General features: G+C 41.6%; 1 protein-coding gene across 1 annotated transcript; it reads right to left on the bottom strand.

Annotated features, from left to right (window-relative positions):
* Window positions 1-271: 271 nt before the first annotated feature.
* Window positions 272-14877, bottom strand: reep3a (receptor accessory protein 3a). The gene is made up of 8 exons (XM_080848902.1): window positions 14523-14877; window positions 12140-12212; window positions 9262-9338; window positions 8734-8854; window positions 8265-8378; window positions 3729-3879; window positions 1909-2048; window positions 272-1766 (listed from the first exon to the last, which is right to left on the bottom strand). The coding sequence occupies exons 1-8, from the start codon at window positions 14552-14554 to the stop codon at window positions 1692-1694; spliced, it is 783 nt and encodes a 260-aa protein (XP_080705028.1). The 5' UTR covers window positions 14555-14877; the 3' UTR covers window positions 272-1691.
* Between the last annotated feature and the right edge of the window lie 2940 nt (window positions 14878-17817).

The following is a 17817-nucleotide window of genomic DNA, read 5'->3' as shown; positions in this document are numbered from 1 at the left end:
AAAGTTTAGAAAAGTGAAAAATACATAGCATAAGTGTCCTTTACAAGACCTACGCGACAAAGTTTGAATGAAGTTTCTACGTTAAGCGGTTCGGGCTGAATTAATCGCAGAAAAAGGTAACAAGAATAAGAAGAAGAAGAAGAAGAAGAAGAAGAAGCCTAGGAATAACAATACAGGGCATTTCATGCACTGTAATAAATTGTAAGTGAAAGTAATTGAGAATCCAGCCTGTGTTCAGACGTTAAAGTATTCCAAGTTTATTATAGGCACTACATAGCAACACTCGGTCCAACTTTTCTTTTCCAAATTCTTGGTCCTATGCTTTTCCCTCTCAGCCTTACAGACACTTTAATACGGCTTTGGTCTCAATATAACATAAAAGTTCATTTTTGGACAGAATAGGCTACATTTAAAAGACAGGACCACAAATATATATTTTTAATATATACCAAACACTGCCACTTTTAAAATGGGCTTTTCTTTTAAAACAAAGTATCTTACTGGTGAATTTTCATGTTTTTTTCCAGTTTGTCAGAGATTAAAAACAAATGCCTGTGGCGCTCAATTGTAAGGCCACATCCCGAACGCTGAATAGAAAAGCCCACAGTACACAGGAGCCAATCAGAACGGGTTACAAAGCCTAGTTCCATTCTTCTTGGCTCCCACTGCAGAAAATACTTCAATGAGAATCATTCATGGCTTCTGACATTCTGTCCTTTCTCTGAATAACACATACAGAACACACAACAGCAGGGGGCGCTAACAGCGACCTGAACAGTGTAAAAGCATCTCCTGACGTGATGCAGTGCCATGAAGCATCTGACTGGAAATGTGGACCACATTCAACCGGCATTGCATATGTTGCGGTGAAAAAAGTGAACTTGCTATAGATCCTGCATAATGGATCTATTAGTCAGGTCTGTGTTGTTAACGTATGTGCAAAACAACATTACAAGACATTCTTCTTCAGTCAACCCATAGTGTAGAGCAAATACAGACAAGGTCATATGGTCCCAAACCTCACTCATCTTTTAGCGTACAGTCGTCTGTAGACAGTGAAAGTAAGGGACACTTTTGGTTGGGCTGCTCAGATCTTAGAGTGTTTTGTCAAGTATGTCAACACGTCAAAGGCAACCTGACGTAAAAAAAAACAAGCATTAACAGGCTTAATATGAGGAAATAATACATTATTGCAGTGGAATGCAACTCATAAAGATGAAGTATTTAAAATGTGGTGTTAAAATAGTAGTAAAATAGTAAGGCAGCACTGTGAATGTGAATCCAGGCACCAGAGCTTTAAAGAGAATTACACAACAAACTGTAAACATTGTGAGCAGAAAACAGGCACACACACACACGCACACGCACACGCACACACACACACACACACACACACACACACACACACACACACACACACACACACACACACACACACACACACCTAAGTGCCCTTCTAAGAGAGGTGTTAAAATGAGTCAGTTGCGGCATTGGAGCCCTTGTGCTAGCTAGAAGAGTCTGTTGTGTGTTCCCTACTTTTAGTTTAACCCAGGTGGCATGTGAGGACCTCCTGGTAAGGGTACTCCTTTGGAATAAGTGGTGCAGGCTCCCCCACACACTAATGTTTTGGTCCATACGGTTTAATCGGTGCTCTGTCAAAGATCTGGGGGTGGATCCAATAGGGTCAGAAATCAAGGCATCTCGTAGGTGGCCGTATTGATCGCCGCTCTCCGCTTGGGCTTCATTTTTAGAGAGCCATAGCGTGGCTGAAAAAATACAAATAAATAATAACAATGATGAGAATCTTCAGCGTCAGAATATTGTGTAACCTCTGCTACTGCAAAGCTGACAGATACATCCACACAGGCAGGTGCAGGCACCCACTATCTCACACACTCACACACACACCTCTTTGCGTGCAGCTTTGGAACGAGTAATCTTGACGCTCTGGGACCGTCTCAGGCCACGCTGTACAGACGCCTCATCCTCTGAGAAGACTCCATCTCCGTCGTCCCCCTGGGCCTCCTCTGGCCTGTAGGGGTAGTAATCTGCCACACACACACACACACACACACACACACACACACACACACACACACACACACACACACACACTGCATCTTTACTTGTTCAGTCTTTAATTCTCTGCTGAGTGCTAAGTTGATCTAGAGCACATGTGTCAAACTCAAGGCCCGGGGGCCAGATCCGGCCCGCCAAGCGATTTCATCTGGCCCGCCGGCTCCTCAGAATTTAGCAAAAAGTTCCATCGATTTGAATGAGCTAAGGTGTCATTTTATTTGGCCTGCCAGATCATTTTTTAATGTTTATCAGAGCTGGTCTGCTGCGGCCACCGGTATTTCGCACGCACCACTAATACTGTAAGTCCCACAATGCACTGCCACCGCGTTGGAAGCCTACGTCAATTTAGACGTGCAAGCGCGGAGCCCTTGCCCAACTGTCTGCATCACCTGAAGTCAAAGTTTAGCTTGCGGCCTGTCTCCCCCCCCCCCCCCAAAAAAAATGGCAGAACGAAAGGACTTTGGACAGGGGTTTTCAAGAGTGGTGGGAGACCACATGTTTACCGATGTAAAGGGCAAACCTGTTTGTCTTGTGGCTGGAGCCGATGTGGCTGTCATGAAAGAATACATTTAAGACGGCACTATGAAACGAAACACCAAGACAAGTACAAACATCTGGACATGAAACAAAAGTTCCAGAAGGTGTGAGGCTCCTTAAAGTGAGCATGCTGTAAAGGCAAACTTTATTGTAGTAGTGGAGATCGCTAAAACAGCCCAACCCTTTACCGAGGGAGAGTTTGTCAAGAACTGCATGATAAATGTTTGAGAAACCGTGTGCTCTGATAAAAGGCAAGCATTTTTATATGTAAGCATGAGCAGAAACACAGTTGCTGTTAGTCTATGAGACTTTGTCACCGATCTTCAACTGTGGATGAGAGCAGCGACAAATCTGATACTGCCCAGCTGTCAATCTGTGGAGTGGACTCAACTGACACTGTGCGTTATAGAGAAACTTTGGGGATTTAAATCAATGCATGAAACAACTACAGGAAAAGATTAAATGGGGCTGCCTATGGACAAACTTGTTGAACTGACCACAAATAGAGCGCCTGTGATATGCAGAAAAGAGAGGCATAGGAAATGAATGCCACTGATGTTTATTTCATTTAGAAATTTGATCTCTGTGTTTATAGGCAATAACTAATAGGCCTAAGTTTAAGCATGCTTGTCCCAGATTCAATAGGCCTATGTTAAACTTAAGTTCATGTTTACGTATGAACTTTTTTTTTTGACAATAAATATTTAACATGTCTGGGCCTTGACTTGGACAGAGTTTTTAAAATTGGTCCTCTGTGTATTTGAACCTGAGCAGGTGACTGGTTTAATGGACTTTTCCTAGTAAATTAGAGCACCGGGTACAGGCTGAGCAGTCTCTTTCATGAGTCACTATAAGGGCATGTTATTTTCAACCTCTCCACTAGATGGCAGAGTAAGAGCAGAGGTTCAAACACCATTCAGGGTGATGAGGATGTTGGGCATTATCAGAAGCACAAGCAGCCTCATGAACTATGTGAGTTTGTGAGTTTGATGCAGTCAAAGTTTTAACTTAAAATTCTTACTTAATAATTTGTCATTATCTAATGGCAAGTCATATGTGCAGGATGGAAGACTAGCGTCCATGTGTATAGTGCATGTGTGGGCCTAGCCTACCTGTGCTGTCTGTGCCGTCTTTGGAGCTCTGAATGGCTCGCCGGCTGGGGTTACTTATTGAAGGGTACTGGCTGGCCATGTCGTCAGCAGGAATCTGCGATAGGTCATGCATGCTGAAGCTCCTCAGGCGCTCGCTGATGGCACCCTGTCCCTATGGCAACAGAGTCACATGATTTGGGTCAGTCACTGTGAGGTCATAATTGAGTCAGGACATCTTAGAGCAGTTTCCTGAACCTGCTGATGCCTGGAAGCAAATATAAAATGTATAGGATTGTACAATCAAAACAGTGGCCTAATTACAGTAAAACATCTCTAACAACAACAAAAATAAATAAATAAATCTAGAGGAAGCAGCATGGTCCTATGGGGATGGCAGTGTTATTTACACATGAGAGAATGAGAAAAGAGAATGCCTTGATGAGTACAAACTACTGAACATTCAGCCCATTTATATAGACGCAATAGGTGAAATAAGTGAAGTGTGTGCGTGTGCATGTGCGTGTGCGTGTGTGTGATAGAAAGAGTGGGACAGAGGGAACAAAAAATAATATTTTTTTTATTATTATTTTTTGTGAGGTGACATTTTTGTTGAAAAGCCGAAGTAGTGTGGTGAAAAGAAGTCAACATCCATTACTTCATAATTCAACCTGAGGCCTGAGGGAGTGCACCCAGCTCATCAGGTATTGTTTCAACGCAGGAGCACATGTTGCATCACATAATCAGCAAAGCATCCAGCAACAGATGCAACCTTATTCTGAACATGCCGCTTCTGCAACTAACGGCCAGTCTCCACATTAATTACAGTCTTCTGGTATGCGTCTCACACACACTGCTGCTGATGATGATGCTGCCCAGTTGGAATTACTATGCAACGTACAAGTCAATTAGCAGGTGTAATTAGAGTAGCATCAGGAATCATAATTACATATTCTTGGATTATTTGTGGGCTACCTTTATAAACCAAAACAAAACAACAAACAAACAAAAAAAAGAAACAGGCTTCATCAGTGTCTGAACATTTAATGTGCTTCAATTTCCAACAGTGCAACAACATGGGTACACTTCCAGCACTGCGTAGGGTGCCACTCACAACATTTCTACTGAAGAAAGCTCACAAGATCAAACACGATTCTAATGTGAGGTTACAGTGAGAACAGAAGCCACATCCCTCTTTAACACTCAGGCACCACAGAACATGATGACAGACTCCTGAAAAACAAATGGCACTTCTTTACATCTATACTTCACTCCCAATGCACTGCACTGTACTGCACTGTACTGTACTGCACTGCACTACACATGGTGGGGTCCTGATGTTCTTTCCCTATAGCAGGTCCTGTAAGTAACCTGTACACATATGATAGAATCTAGGTCTTGTTTGTGTGCAGGGCGAATGCGTGTGTCGAGTGCCAGTGTCTGCCCATCAAAGCTCTGTTTTGATGTAATATTCATCGACTGCTTTAGACACATGTCCACCATCCAGGCAACTGCTGTTGGAAGAAGCATAAAGCTCTATTGTACCTAACTGTATATGCTCAATCTAAAATGAATCCAGATAACCATTACAATCTCTTATTTTGAAACATTATACTGTAAATTATACTATATAGTGGCCAATCTGATCCATACAACAATTATTTACCAGAATTATATCATTAGCCTCAACCTAATTGTTTGTTTTTTAAAGATATTCAGTTGCTATGAATTGTTTTGCGTGTAGCATGACATATAGGATAAATTCAAATCCATAGGAGTGGTATTTACTGTGTTAACAAACTGACAGTCAAGGCATTTGCTTGCATAGGTCTGTTCTGTTTAAGGAGATAGCACTGGCACACATAGCTTTTAAGGCACATACTGTAACTCAAATGAAAACACCTAAAGTAAACTTCTTTAGAGAGCTGAACACAAGGTTAAGGGTTCAATTATGATTTGTTTCCATACCCTCTTTGCTGCCAGACAGCACTGACTTTACTGCACTGATGAAGCCAAGCCCAGTAGGATGCCTAAAGAGTCCTCCATCATGAGGCCCTGCATCAGTAGGATGCCTAAAGAGTCCTCCATCATGAGGCCCTGCATCAGTAGGATGCCTAAAGAGTCCTTCATCATGAGGCCCTGCGTCAGTAGGATGCCTAAAGAGTCCTCCATCATGAGGCCCTGCGTCAGTAGGCTGCCTAAAGAGGACGCCTCCATCATGAGGCCCAGTGTCAGTAGGATGCCTTAAGAGTCCTCCATCATGAGGCCCTGTGTCAGTAGGATGCCTAAAGAGGACGCCTCCATCATGAGGCCCTGCGTCAGTAGGATGCCGAAAGAGTCCTCCATCATGAGGCCCAGCATCAGTAGGTTATGCCCACGTACACACACACACCACAAAGTCCATGAGTGTCCCACATCAGTTACAATCTCTTATGCCCACGACGGACACACACACACAAACACACCTCAGAGTCCAAGAGTGTCCCACATAAGGGCTTATGCCACGATGGACACACACACACACACGGACACACACACACACGGACACATGGACACACGGACACACGGACACACGGACACACACACACACACCATTGTGACCATCGCTCCCAGGCCCTGCTCTCTGTCTGTGGGACATTATCTTATGTATAGACAGCTGGAGCAAAAACTGTGAAACTTAAATGACTTTTTGACTGACTGTAGAAACTGTCAAGAGAGGTCACTAAATCTATAAGAGAAGAGATAGCGAGTGAGATGGGGAGAGAGAGAGAGAGAGAGAGAGAGAGAGAGGTGGATAAGGAGACTGAAATACACTACAAAGCAAAAAGATTGAGGAGAGGGGGGTGTGTACTGGGAGTGATGATTACAGAGCACAAGAGGGAGAAATCAATAAAAGTAGAAGGGGAAGGCAGGTGACAGAGATGGGGGAAGGGAACGAGAGAAAGAGAGCGAGAGAGAAAGTGAGAAATACAGATTGGGGAAAGGAAAGAGAGATTGGTGAAAGGAAGGGAAAGAGAGAGAGAGAGAGATTGAGAAGGGAGAGAAAAAGAGAGAAAGAGATAGAGGGAGAGAGATAGAGAGAGAGATAGACAGATAGACAGAGAGAGAGGGAGAGAGAGAGAGAGAGAGAGAGAGAGAGAGAGAGAGAGAGAGAGAGAGAGAGAGTGCTGGTGTTAGGGTAATCTAGAGTACAAAATCACCAGTTGGCTGGAGTCAGCAGTAGCTCAGTAGACAGGTGTACTTGCAGCAGCGTGGTGCACGAGAGCAACGCTGTGGCTGGCTCCTGCTAACGAGGACTTCAGAAGAGCCCCCTCTCTGAGCTGCTCATGCTGCAGACTAACCACGCTAATTGAGGGCAACACGCTATTCTGAACAGTGGAAGACCCACTAAGATATGGGCTGGCCAGAGAACATCAGACTGGCACCATTTAAAGCAGCCACTCTGCTCCAGCGGCAGCACTGACACAGGGGTGTAGGACTCTCACAGGGGTACAGCAGGGGTACAGCACTGACACTGACACAGGGTGCAGCACTGACACAGGGGTATAGCAGGAGTACAGCACTGACACAGACACAGGGTGAAGCACTGACACAGACACAGGGTGCAGCACTGACACAGACACAGGGTGCAGCACTGACACAGGGGTGTAGGACTCTCACAGGGGTACAGCAGGGGTACAGCACTGACACTGACACAGGGTGCAGCACTGACACAGGGGTATAGCAGGAGTACAGCACTGACACAGGGGTGTAGGACTCTCACAGGGGTACAGCAGGGGTACAGCACTGACACTGACACAGGGTGCAGCACTGACACAGGGGTACAGCAGGAGTACAGCACTGACACAGGGTGCAGCACTGTCACAGGGGTACAGCACTGACACTGACACAGGGTGCAGCACTGACACTGACACAGGGTGCAGCAGGGGTACAGCACTGACACAGGGGTACAGCAGGGGTACATCTCCAGACACATAGCCCAGTCCTCAGGCCACTGGGCCAGACTCTGTTGGTAACTAGCAGCGCAGGGAAACAGGAGGAGTGCAGACTATGCGCTGTACCTCTAATAGGTTCTCAGTGGGAGCGTGCATACAAAGGATCACATGACTTTCATTCAAGGAAGAAATTGCATAACTTCTTAGATAATAAGTTTAGTGTCATGATTTTTTTTCAGCTCATCACCCAGTCATTAACTGCACAATGATTGGATAATTAAAAGTAAAAGAACCTCACGGTAATTTGTTTAGTTTATTTGAAACGTGCTTGTCCAAAACATGTGTCTAGATGAATCTGGCCAAAGAAGATACTGGTGTATGGTCCTGTGAAACAAACATTTGTGTAAAAGGAACATTACAGTTGTGCCCTAATATGGAAGGAATCATGAAATTCAGTCATCAGAGTTCAGCCACAAACAGACGTGTCAGTTATGGCACAACTGAGCTGAATGTTATTACCTTCAGTGATAGTGTATGATGTGGGGCTTGTGCTTGAATGTGTGTGTGTCTGTCTGTGTGTGTGTTTGCGTTTGTGTCTGCCTCCGATACTGATTGTCTATGTTACCTTGACAGCAGCAGTGACGGCAGCAGTGGCAGCGATGCTAAGGCCTTGCCTGCCAAAGTTCACCATGGTCTCGTAGCTGCGCTCTTTGGCCTGGACGATGTAATCATCAATCTCCTGTTTTAACCGTAGAGGGAAAGCAAACAGAAGCCCGTTGGAAAAGTTCACTTCAGAGTTGTTCATTCCCTGCCACACAACTCACTGAACTAAACAGAGGGAGAAAATGTCTAATTTGACCCATACTCTGTACCTTGCATTCATATCAGTTACAGCTGAAGTATGATGAAAACCTGTCAGACATTTATTGAGCACTGAGTACTATTTTAAGGTTTAAAGCATACTTATTTTAACTTATTTATAGACCATGCAAGCGCTTCAGAGGACTATGTTGATTGACAGCTTAGGGGTACAGCTGGGTTCCTTTTATTTTGACTTGTCAACTACGGACATGTGAGGGCACTGGTGGTCTTACTCTTTCCCTGGAGGCCAGAAGAGGATGGAGGAACTTCCTGAAGATGAGGCTGGCCCCTCTGGTGTATGGAGACAACAACCAGATCACAAAGGCCACCTTCAGCTCGTAATACAGAGGAAACCTACAAAACACAATGGCAATTTGACCTTTCACCCTTGCAACAAGGTATACTTCCCATAACCCACTGCTACACATTCCATTGCAACTGTATGACTGTTCATCCGGTTTCCACTGTGTCCTTGCTTTAGCAGTCAGCCCTAATGACCCGTAAATAAAACACCCATGTTCAATACACCACTGTTTCTCATGTGCTCCTGCAGAAATATAACACCAAAACAGACAATTTATAATCAATAAACCCACATACACTCACCAAATATACATTTATCTTCAACGTATACTATACAGTACAAATAAAACACACTGTACAACTTGTTAACCATCCCAAGTTGGTAGTTACATAAAACTAAATCTCTCACTACAAACACTACGGGACAGTTTGATGGTGCCAATCCCATTAAATCTTACCAGGATAGGGAGGTGTCTGTGATGGTTTCAACAACAGTGTAGAGAGCGTAGACAATCCAGTACATCATCCAGCGTACCTGTCAGATCACAAGGAGCAGCCTGAGTAACCAGATGGTCATGAGACCTCCATGAGTGTACACTTTACTGCCTCATGGTTCAGCCTGGCCCTGTGGCCTTCAGAAAGAACACAGAGCACATGATCTCTATCCTGTTCATTTCAATCTTAGGGGCTTTGTTCGAGGGGCGTCCTACAGAGATGAGACTTCCTGAGTTTCAGAGTCTCACATCAACACTCTTCTGCAAAACAAAACTGTGCAACGAAGTTTAAATCAAACACATGATCTCATGGGAGTAACTTACCCACATGATTCATTTTGAGTTCGGAAATGTACATGTGGAACTAAATTGCCTACCAAAATAATCTACAGGTTTTAGCAGATAGAGCTCAAATGCTGTAATTGCTTCTTTAAAAGGTACCATAAAAGATCAAAGAATCAGATCATGAGACTATGGTGTCAACATATGTAGATCTAAACATTTCATATCAGGGTATGAGGAAACAATTTTGGAAAGTCACCACTGCCTAGGGAATCATGATCATTTGTCAACACCACAATTTAGCCATTTGTATTCCATCAAGAATTTACTAAAGTTATATTTTCAGGTACTCCTAACTGCAGTTTATAAAGTGTGACTAGCATTTCTTAAAGACTTGACCACTGTAGAAGCTCATTACTCATCTTCACTCCGCTATGCACACATAAAAATATTTAGCAAGTCGTGATGCTCATATTTAGATCGCTCAGCACATCCATTTTAGAATGTTCAGGTAGCTTAAATATTCTCCAAAGCATCACTATACCACCTCAATATGTAAGGGTAAGCTGCCGAGGTGTCCCGTTATAAAAAATGAATGGACCAGGAATGCTTATACCCCGGTTGACACACATTTAGGAAAAGTGTGTGTAGCCCTGATAGGAAACATTTGATTCTGTTTAAAAAAAGGCAACCCATTGAGTTCGTAGGACTACTTTTTTAGTCATGGACAAGGATTAGAATGGGTAGTTTGCTTGGTTATGGCTGATTCCACTGTTGCTAAGACCAAATCCTTTAGCTTGCTAACTTTTTCAAATTTTATACTTGGTAGCTTACCAGTTGTCCAGATAACATGCTAATTCACCACAGAACACACTGTGTTGACACTAGGGGTGGGTATTGCCAAAGAAGTCACGATTCGATTCGTATCACGATTCACATGCCACGATGCGATTCTATCACGATGCATTGCGATACTTGAATTATTGCGATGCATTGCGATGCATTGCGAATTTTCATTGAACACTGTTAGAAAAAAAGCCATTACCAGTGGCTGACTGGCTGTGTATGATCTGGATAGTGTGTTCAATTGATAACTCAAAGCAACTCAGTTCATACATAGCTGTATTTATTTAAACGACTTTTGGAGGTTACTTAACACAAATATTATTATTACTGGATACACTGCATGTTTGGTTTATGAATGACTTGTCGCAGTATCGCGCGGCCAGAAATGCTTGATGTTCGCCAACCATTCATGCAATTTAAATTATTATTATTATTTTTTTTTTATTTTTTTTTTTTTAATTAATAATCGATACTTGGCGTCAACAATCGATGCAGTAGATCGTGAAAATTAGAATCGCGATGCATCGTCATGACGATTATTTGGCACACCCCTAGTTGACACCATGTGGCAAAATGAAAAAAGTGTTTATTTATGATTGTAACAGTTACCATTCAAAGTTTCCAGAGCGCTAATATACAATGGTGATTAAAAGTTTTCACAGCATCTATTTCATAGGTGTCCCCATAGAATTAATAGAGACCAGCCAGGCAATCAGAAAAGAGTATTTCCCGTCTCCTGGGTGTAAGGTACAAGTAACTAAAACGGTTTATTTCACATATAACTGAGAGTGTGATTCCAAACAGGATACCCTGACTTGATGCAGTAGGTTCCTGGGCAAAATAACTAAATGGCTTTTTCCTGGTGCTTAAGTCAGATGTTTAGTTACTGTACACACTATGAGTGATCCAGCCAGCATAATCACATTCTGTTCTCAAGGAGTCAATAAAATATCACAGATTGAATGGAGACATGAAGACATGTATGTTGTGTGTGTAGATGTGAAACAGTTTCATGTCCAATGGAATCATGTTGCAGACATGTGTCCCTTGGTTCGCCAAACACAAACAGAGCTGAGAAGCTCACTGTGCCTGCAGCCAATGGTGTGAGTGTGAGTGTGTGTGTGTGTGTGTGTGTGTGTGTGTGTGTGTGTGTGTGTGTGTGTGTGTGTGTGTGTGTGTGTGTGTGTGTGTGTGTGTGTGTGTGTGTGTGTGCGCGTGTGAGTGTGCAAGTGTGTATGAGTGTGTGTGTGTGTGTGTGTGAACACTGAGGAATCTGACGATGTGTGTGCGCTGGCTTGGAAAGAGCGCATCAGGGAGATTGGCTTTTATTTTAGTGACAGACAGGGCCTGACGCACCTAGACTGAGGGTGAGGAGCCCAGCCAGGCGTGAAGGTGTAGCTGAGCCTCTTAGACCATGAGCAATTTCAGACTTCAAAGGAGGCTCACGGAAGTCTCTCTCTCTCTCTCTCTCCCTGTGTGTGTGTGTGTGTGTTTTTATATATACATCAGGGGCTGAGAAAAAGCTGAACAGAACGTCATGGAGCGAATAACGAGTAATAATCCTGACTACTGGGAATAGGAACATCCTATGGAATTCTAGTGTAGGTCAAGTTTTCAAACGGAGAGCTGGCCAGTTTCAAAAGGAGTGCACCGCTAACAGGAGAACAGAGGGAGAAGCTTGAAGCAGTTAATACCTGGAATTGAGCATACTTACATACTCTTTGACATTCTTAGTCCTGACAGCTTTGTAGGAGTAATATGCTGGATAGAGGGTTCCAAACACAAGCCTATAGGAAGAGGGACAGATGTCATTACACCCCACACCATTACAAAACTCTTTGGACTCTCAACTGAATCATATCACAGAGTTCTGTGGGCACTTGACGAACAGGTCATTTGAGAAACAATGTGCAGTGCAAAAATTACGATTTTTTTTTAAACCCACTATAAAAACAGATAATTGAATACATATTATTTAGTTTAATCTAAATGACATTTAACGTTCCTTACTAAAAGTGTGTTACGAGCTCATTCTTAAAATTCGTATTTAATAATTATTTCATATGGACAGTCTACAAAATGCCTCAGTCATAATTTATAAGTCTAAAGTTTCTGTGAATCTGCAAGTCTGAATGAATTACATATACAACAAAGCCATTATGAATTTGCAAGCAAGCTATTCAATTGATGTTCGGCTTTCATGCAGCCAGCTTTTATGTAGTGTCACTGTGAGGGGGGTACCTATAAGAGTAATTCACAGAAACCTAACAATGAAATCTTTAGGCCTACCCCTTTACTTGCGTCAATTTAACAGAAACAAGGTAGTTTTCACTATAAATGGCCTTTGTCACCCATATGTAGTCAGATATATTTTCTCAGTACTATGGCTACAACCACACTATGTGATCCTGGCCAGAATACGGTAGGGGTGGGAGTTAGGATGAGGGGTAGCTGGCAGAACTCCATCCATTGCATAACTTGTACTCTCCACCCTAACAACATCTCAATCTTACACATAACAGCAGCAGCAAGGAGAGCAAACGAGTCTCCTAAACGAGCTGGTCTTCCCTTCGTAACAAGCAACAGAAAGTCAGCATATAACTGAATACACACATACACCTCATTACAATGGAGCTCAATTGTTTGCTCGCAGAAAATTCTGTTTCTGTAACTGTGTTTGGAAGAGACAATAGTTTAATGACATTAGACACCAGTCACAATGCTAGAGTCATGAATTCCTCAGTTAAGTCAAGAAGTCAAGCCCTGCAGGGAATAGCCTATCATGTGACGTTCTTCTACATGTTGGGCAAAACAAAAATAATCACGCCCCGGGATGCAGCTGATAGGTATTTTTTTTTATGGCACAACGCTTTCGCATAGCTATATGCCAACTTCGTGCAGTGTGGCAAACCGAGTTGTCTTCTAATCAAATGCCAAGAACAAACTTACCACTTACATTACTATTAAATTAAAATCTTAACGGTGTTTACTATTCAAATGTATATGCAGGACATTGCCTATTGCCAGTGATGTACACGGTGTACTTTACGTTATCAATCTTTCACCTCATTAAAAGACACACCTAAAACCTGAACTAGCTAGCACAGGAAAGGAGCCATTGTACTCTCAGCCACAAAAAAAAAAGAATGTCAATGTTTTACTCAAACAGTAGAATAAGGTTGTCGCCTAACAGCGGCAATGCAAAAAAAGTTTATTTTACCACTTTATTTAAACAACACACACACACAACTACTGCTGTCTGACTGCAAGGTTTCACTCGAACGCGACATGTTATGACTTGTTGATGTCCACGCTGGAATTGTTTGACGTTGCAGAGACAACACTATTAGCTTACTGGGTGAGATATTAAACGTCACGGTAAATGTCATCTTAACCGGTCAACTCCAAATATGTACTGTGTCTGAAACTAGGAATTCATTTACAAATGATCATTTTTGGTAGCATATGTGACCACAAACCACAACGCTAACGTTAGCCATATTTTGAGGGTATCAGGCCACTGCCCTAGGTAGCGGTAGCATACAAGCTAATGTTACAGTTATAACTCGATAATTCACTTTATTAAAATCAACAACAACAGCTGTACCTAACGGACTTCCATGGTTTAACCAAGCAACAATAAAAACCCACTATAACTTTCTGCTGAATGTAAGCTACCTAACCAAGCTTTCGCTAGCATCAAATAAGTAGTTAGTTGCCTGTTAACATTAGATAACTAATCTGTTTAGGTAGTTATTCAAATCAAATGCTCACAGTCGGTAAAATTCGTTTGCCCCCTAGTGAAAAACAGCTGGCTAACCCACAACTATCTTGATAACGTTAAGCTTCGTTATTGTAGTGATGCATAGATGTAGCTTGCCAATTGAACTTGCACACTGACCAAACTTGTCATATTCTATGTTACAGTATGCAAATTTTAAGCATTCTTCACAGCCATTAGCTAGATGGGTTAACATAAGAAGGAAACGTCCACTTTGTATCGTTGTTCCATTAGTTTGCTTGTTGTGCTCGGTAGACGTGAGGTGCTACCTCTGAAAGCGTATTTAATTTACTGACGTTAAAATGTTTTCACTTACACAACCGCTCGTGATATTATCCATGATACCATCCTTCCACACTCGTCAAGTTCAAACTGCGTCTCAGGTTAGATGGGTGATGCTTATGGAATTGCTTTCCAGCTACGGAAAATCTTACTAACGATAACCAGGCTGTTTGTCTATCTGCCTAACGGTACATTTAGTCCAAAGGAGAACGACCAGATAGCTAAAGAAAACAATGTAGTTATAGCACCTATAAAGTAACCAGTTATGTCTGTCAGAAAAACGGAAATAAAACTCAACGATGGTAGCCTATTTAGCTATCGACTACGACTGCCATACAGACATCGTCTACAATGGAACTGGTAAAGCCCATCCACTAGTTTGCCAGCTAGATAGCTAGCTACTTTCCTTGTTACACCAAAGTCCCACCAACACTGCGAGATGGAACCAGTCCGAGCTTTCCCTGCCCAACCATGCAATGTGATGTGATTGGCTTTTCCGCAAAATAACTCCGCCCTTTACTTCTATTCATTGGTTTCACTGCTATTTACACGTTTGTTCTTTTGCATATGCAAGTATTCACCTAATGAAAACTAAGAAATTAAACATGTATTTAATAACTGGAATCTTCAAATTGTTTCCTAAGTCAGTTCACATTGATCAGAACAGAATTACAGTTTTTCTCAGTTGTTTTTGTACATTCCTCAAATCATCCTTAGTAAATGCACCTGTCAAAACAATTCGTACAAACAGCACCACGCCTGCAAAAGCCTGTAACTTGCTCAAAGTCCTTAGCTTATGTCTCAGAAGTAAATATTTATGTCAACATGTCACCATCAGAATGAAACGGCCTCATGTCATTGTTTGTAAACAAGACAGTCAAAAATGTTTAGTTGACTTGTCAAAGCAAAGTGTTTACCTTATTTCCAAATTTTCATTTGACTGTCTATGTTTTTCACTGATGACTAATGACTGATCATTATAACTTCTAAATGAATACTATGTTGTAGTGAATGTTATCTATATCACTAATTTCAACACAAGTTTCCAAGTGGGTGTATTCTGTAAGTATTTAGAAGAAGGATGTAGAAAATAACCTGAAAGAAACTGGACAGTGTCCTCATTTAAAATCTTCTAAAAAAAAAAAAACGAGAAAATCTTCTTGTATGCCACAAACATTCTTTGTGAACCACATAATACAGTAGTTTAGACTATAGGGTCACTAGGTTGACTTTTTACCTTCATTCAAAAAATAACCTCTGTATTGCAATAAAGGAGGACTAGATGGAGCTAACAGTAATCAGCTTTTTTTGACCATTCTCAGATGTAAGTGTGGCAAAAGTTTTCATTGACCCAAAATGACTAAATTGAAAGTAAAGAACTAGGGAAGACCATGGAAGAGATAGACCCACTAAAGGATAGGGAGAAGTGGAAGTCCATGGTGTCGGCCTTACACGTTGCATAGGCGTAAACTAGATAATGATGAAATGACTACATGACTGTTACTGTAAGCCAATGGTGAAAATATGACTGAACACCTTTTTTCTGACATAGGGGCAACCATTTTGCATGTCATGACTTGAAGTTGTGGGTTTTATGACCATTGAACAGAGAAGCTGCATAATACATTCTGATCAAAATGCAAACAATTTTTAATTGTTTTGACAAATTCGTAAAAATGAGTGTGTATGCAGTTTAGTCTTACCCCCCAAAACAACTATTATTTTCAAGCATTTTTTCATTGTGCTAGTTATGAGGCTTCTCAAAATGGTTAAGTCAGTTATCATTAGTTGTCAAGCATATACATAAGAATTATATTTTCCGTATTTCTGCCAAATAACACCTTGTTTGTTTACTTTTGATGATGAGGCTTGATCCAATTTGTTCGAAAGCATAACGTGTGCCATAGGCCACCAAGAGTAGATGTGCCAGGCCAGCTTGAAGGCAGTAATGTATTCAATCATTTTTCGCATATTTTAGTATATTATCATATATCAGTATATTATCATCAGTCTCCTGATTTCATAACATTACTCTTTTCATGAGGAATCTATGAGGCATACAGGAAGGTTGTTTCTGAACAAGATGTAAATGTACTGTCCACTCTCTTTAGTGAAGTTCTAGAACTTTCCAGCGCATTTCTCTTCAGCCACCAATTTGTATCTGACATGAATAGCTTCTAACTAGCTATAAAATAGCAGACAATTTGTTGACAATGATCTGGATGAGTGATCAAGGAGTGAAACTGGTGAAATGTAAATTGTGAAACGAGAAACAGACTTCCGTGTCCAGTGTACACTGCATGCCTAAATACATCTTGTCTGCCTTTGTTCTAGGCAATGACACAATCCTTTAATTCTGGTGGTACTGAGATATTCATTGATTTTATTCTTTACCTTTTAGACACAACCTAAGAATTTTGAGTTACAGACTAATGCAGATGATCCATAGAGTATTGATGTTTGTATGTATTGTTTTGAGAAAAAGACATTCATGCACTGTATTGAATATGTAAATTAAGGAAATGTCCCAAAGTGACAGAAAAAACTGTAACAGGTGACATCAATGTCTTAGTGCTCTCTCTTTCTCTCATTGGGAACTTATCTCCAACTAGCCTATAGTTCTAAATAAGTAGTAATTTAGGGGTTGCAGTAAATAAGTGATGTACATGGGTAGTTATAATGTATTAGGTTATTACATTATAAGCTCATAATACACCCCATCCAGATAACATAGTCAATATTACCCGTAGGATAACCTACACAAAATATATCAAGGTTTGGCATGACATCTGAATATCTGAGTTTGTGTTTGAAACAAACAGAGAAGACATGTGTGTATATGTGTGTGTGGTGTGAGTGTGTGTATGTGTGTATGTGGTGTGGTGTGGTGTGTGTGTGTGTGAGAGAGATTGAGAATCTAACCTTTGTGTGACTTTATGATAGATATATACACTCTGTGTCTGTATGTGTGTGTGTGTGTGTGTGTGTGTGTGTGTGTGTTTGTCTGAGGGAGTAAGTGTGTGTATGTGTGTCTGTCACGCAAGACAGGGAAACTGAGAATTTAGTTCATACTGTATGTGTTTGTGTGTGACATGCAGTCACAAAGATAGATAGATCTATAGATACAGTAGACAGATAGATAGAGGGATAGATAGATAGATAAAACACACAGACACACATACACACATACACACACACGCACACACACACACACACACACACACACACACACACACACACACACACACACACACACACACACACACACAGACACACAGACACACACACACACACACACACACACATACACACACACACACAAACATGTT

Source organism: Sprattus sprattus, assembly GCF_963457725.1.
Source record: "Sprattus sprattus genome assembly, chromosome: 12".
In the NCBI taxonomy this organism is placed as follows: domain Eukaryota; kingdom Metazoa; phylum Chordata; class Actinopteri; order Clupeiformes; family Clupeidae; genus Sprattus; species Sprattus sprattus.
This window is presented reverse-complemented; position numbering and strand designations above follow the sequence as displayed.

What these genes read in the sequence shown, in the direction of transcription:
- reep3a (XM_080848902.1), bottom strand. Translation starts at nt 14,554, where the DNA reads ATGGTATCATGGATAATATCACGAGCGGTTGT. An exon ending in CTAAGAATGTCAAAGAGTAT is followed by an intron (nt 9,339 to 12,139) that starts GTAAGTATGCTC and finishes GTGATCTGACAG; the next exon opens with GTACGCTGGATGATGTACTG. An exon ending in CCAAAGCTGCACGCAAAGAG is followed by an intron (nt 1,767 to 1,908) that starts GTGTGTGTGTGA and finishes GTATTTTTTCAG; the next exon opens with CCACGCTATGGCTCTCTAAA.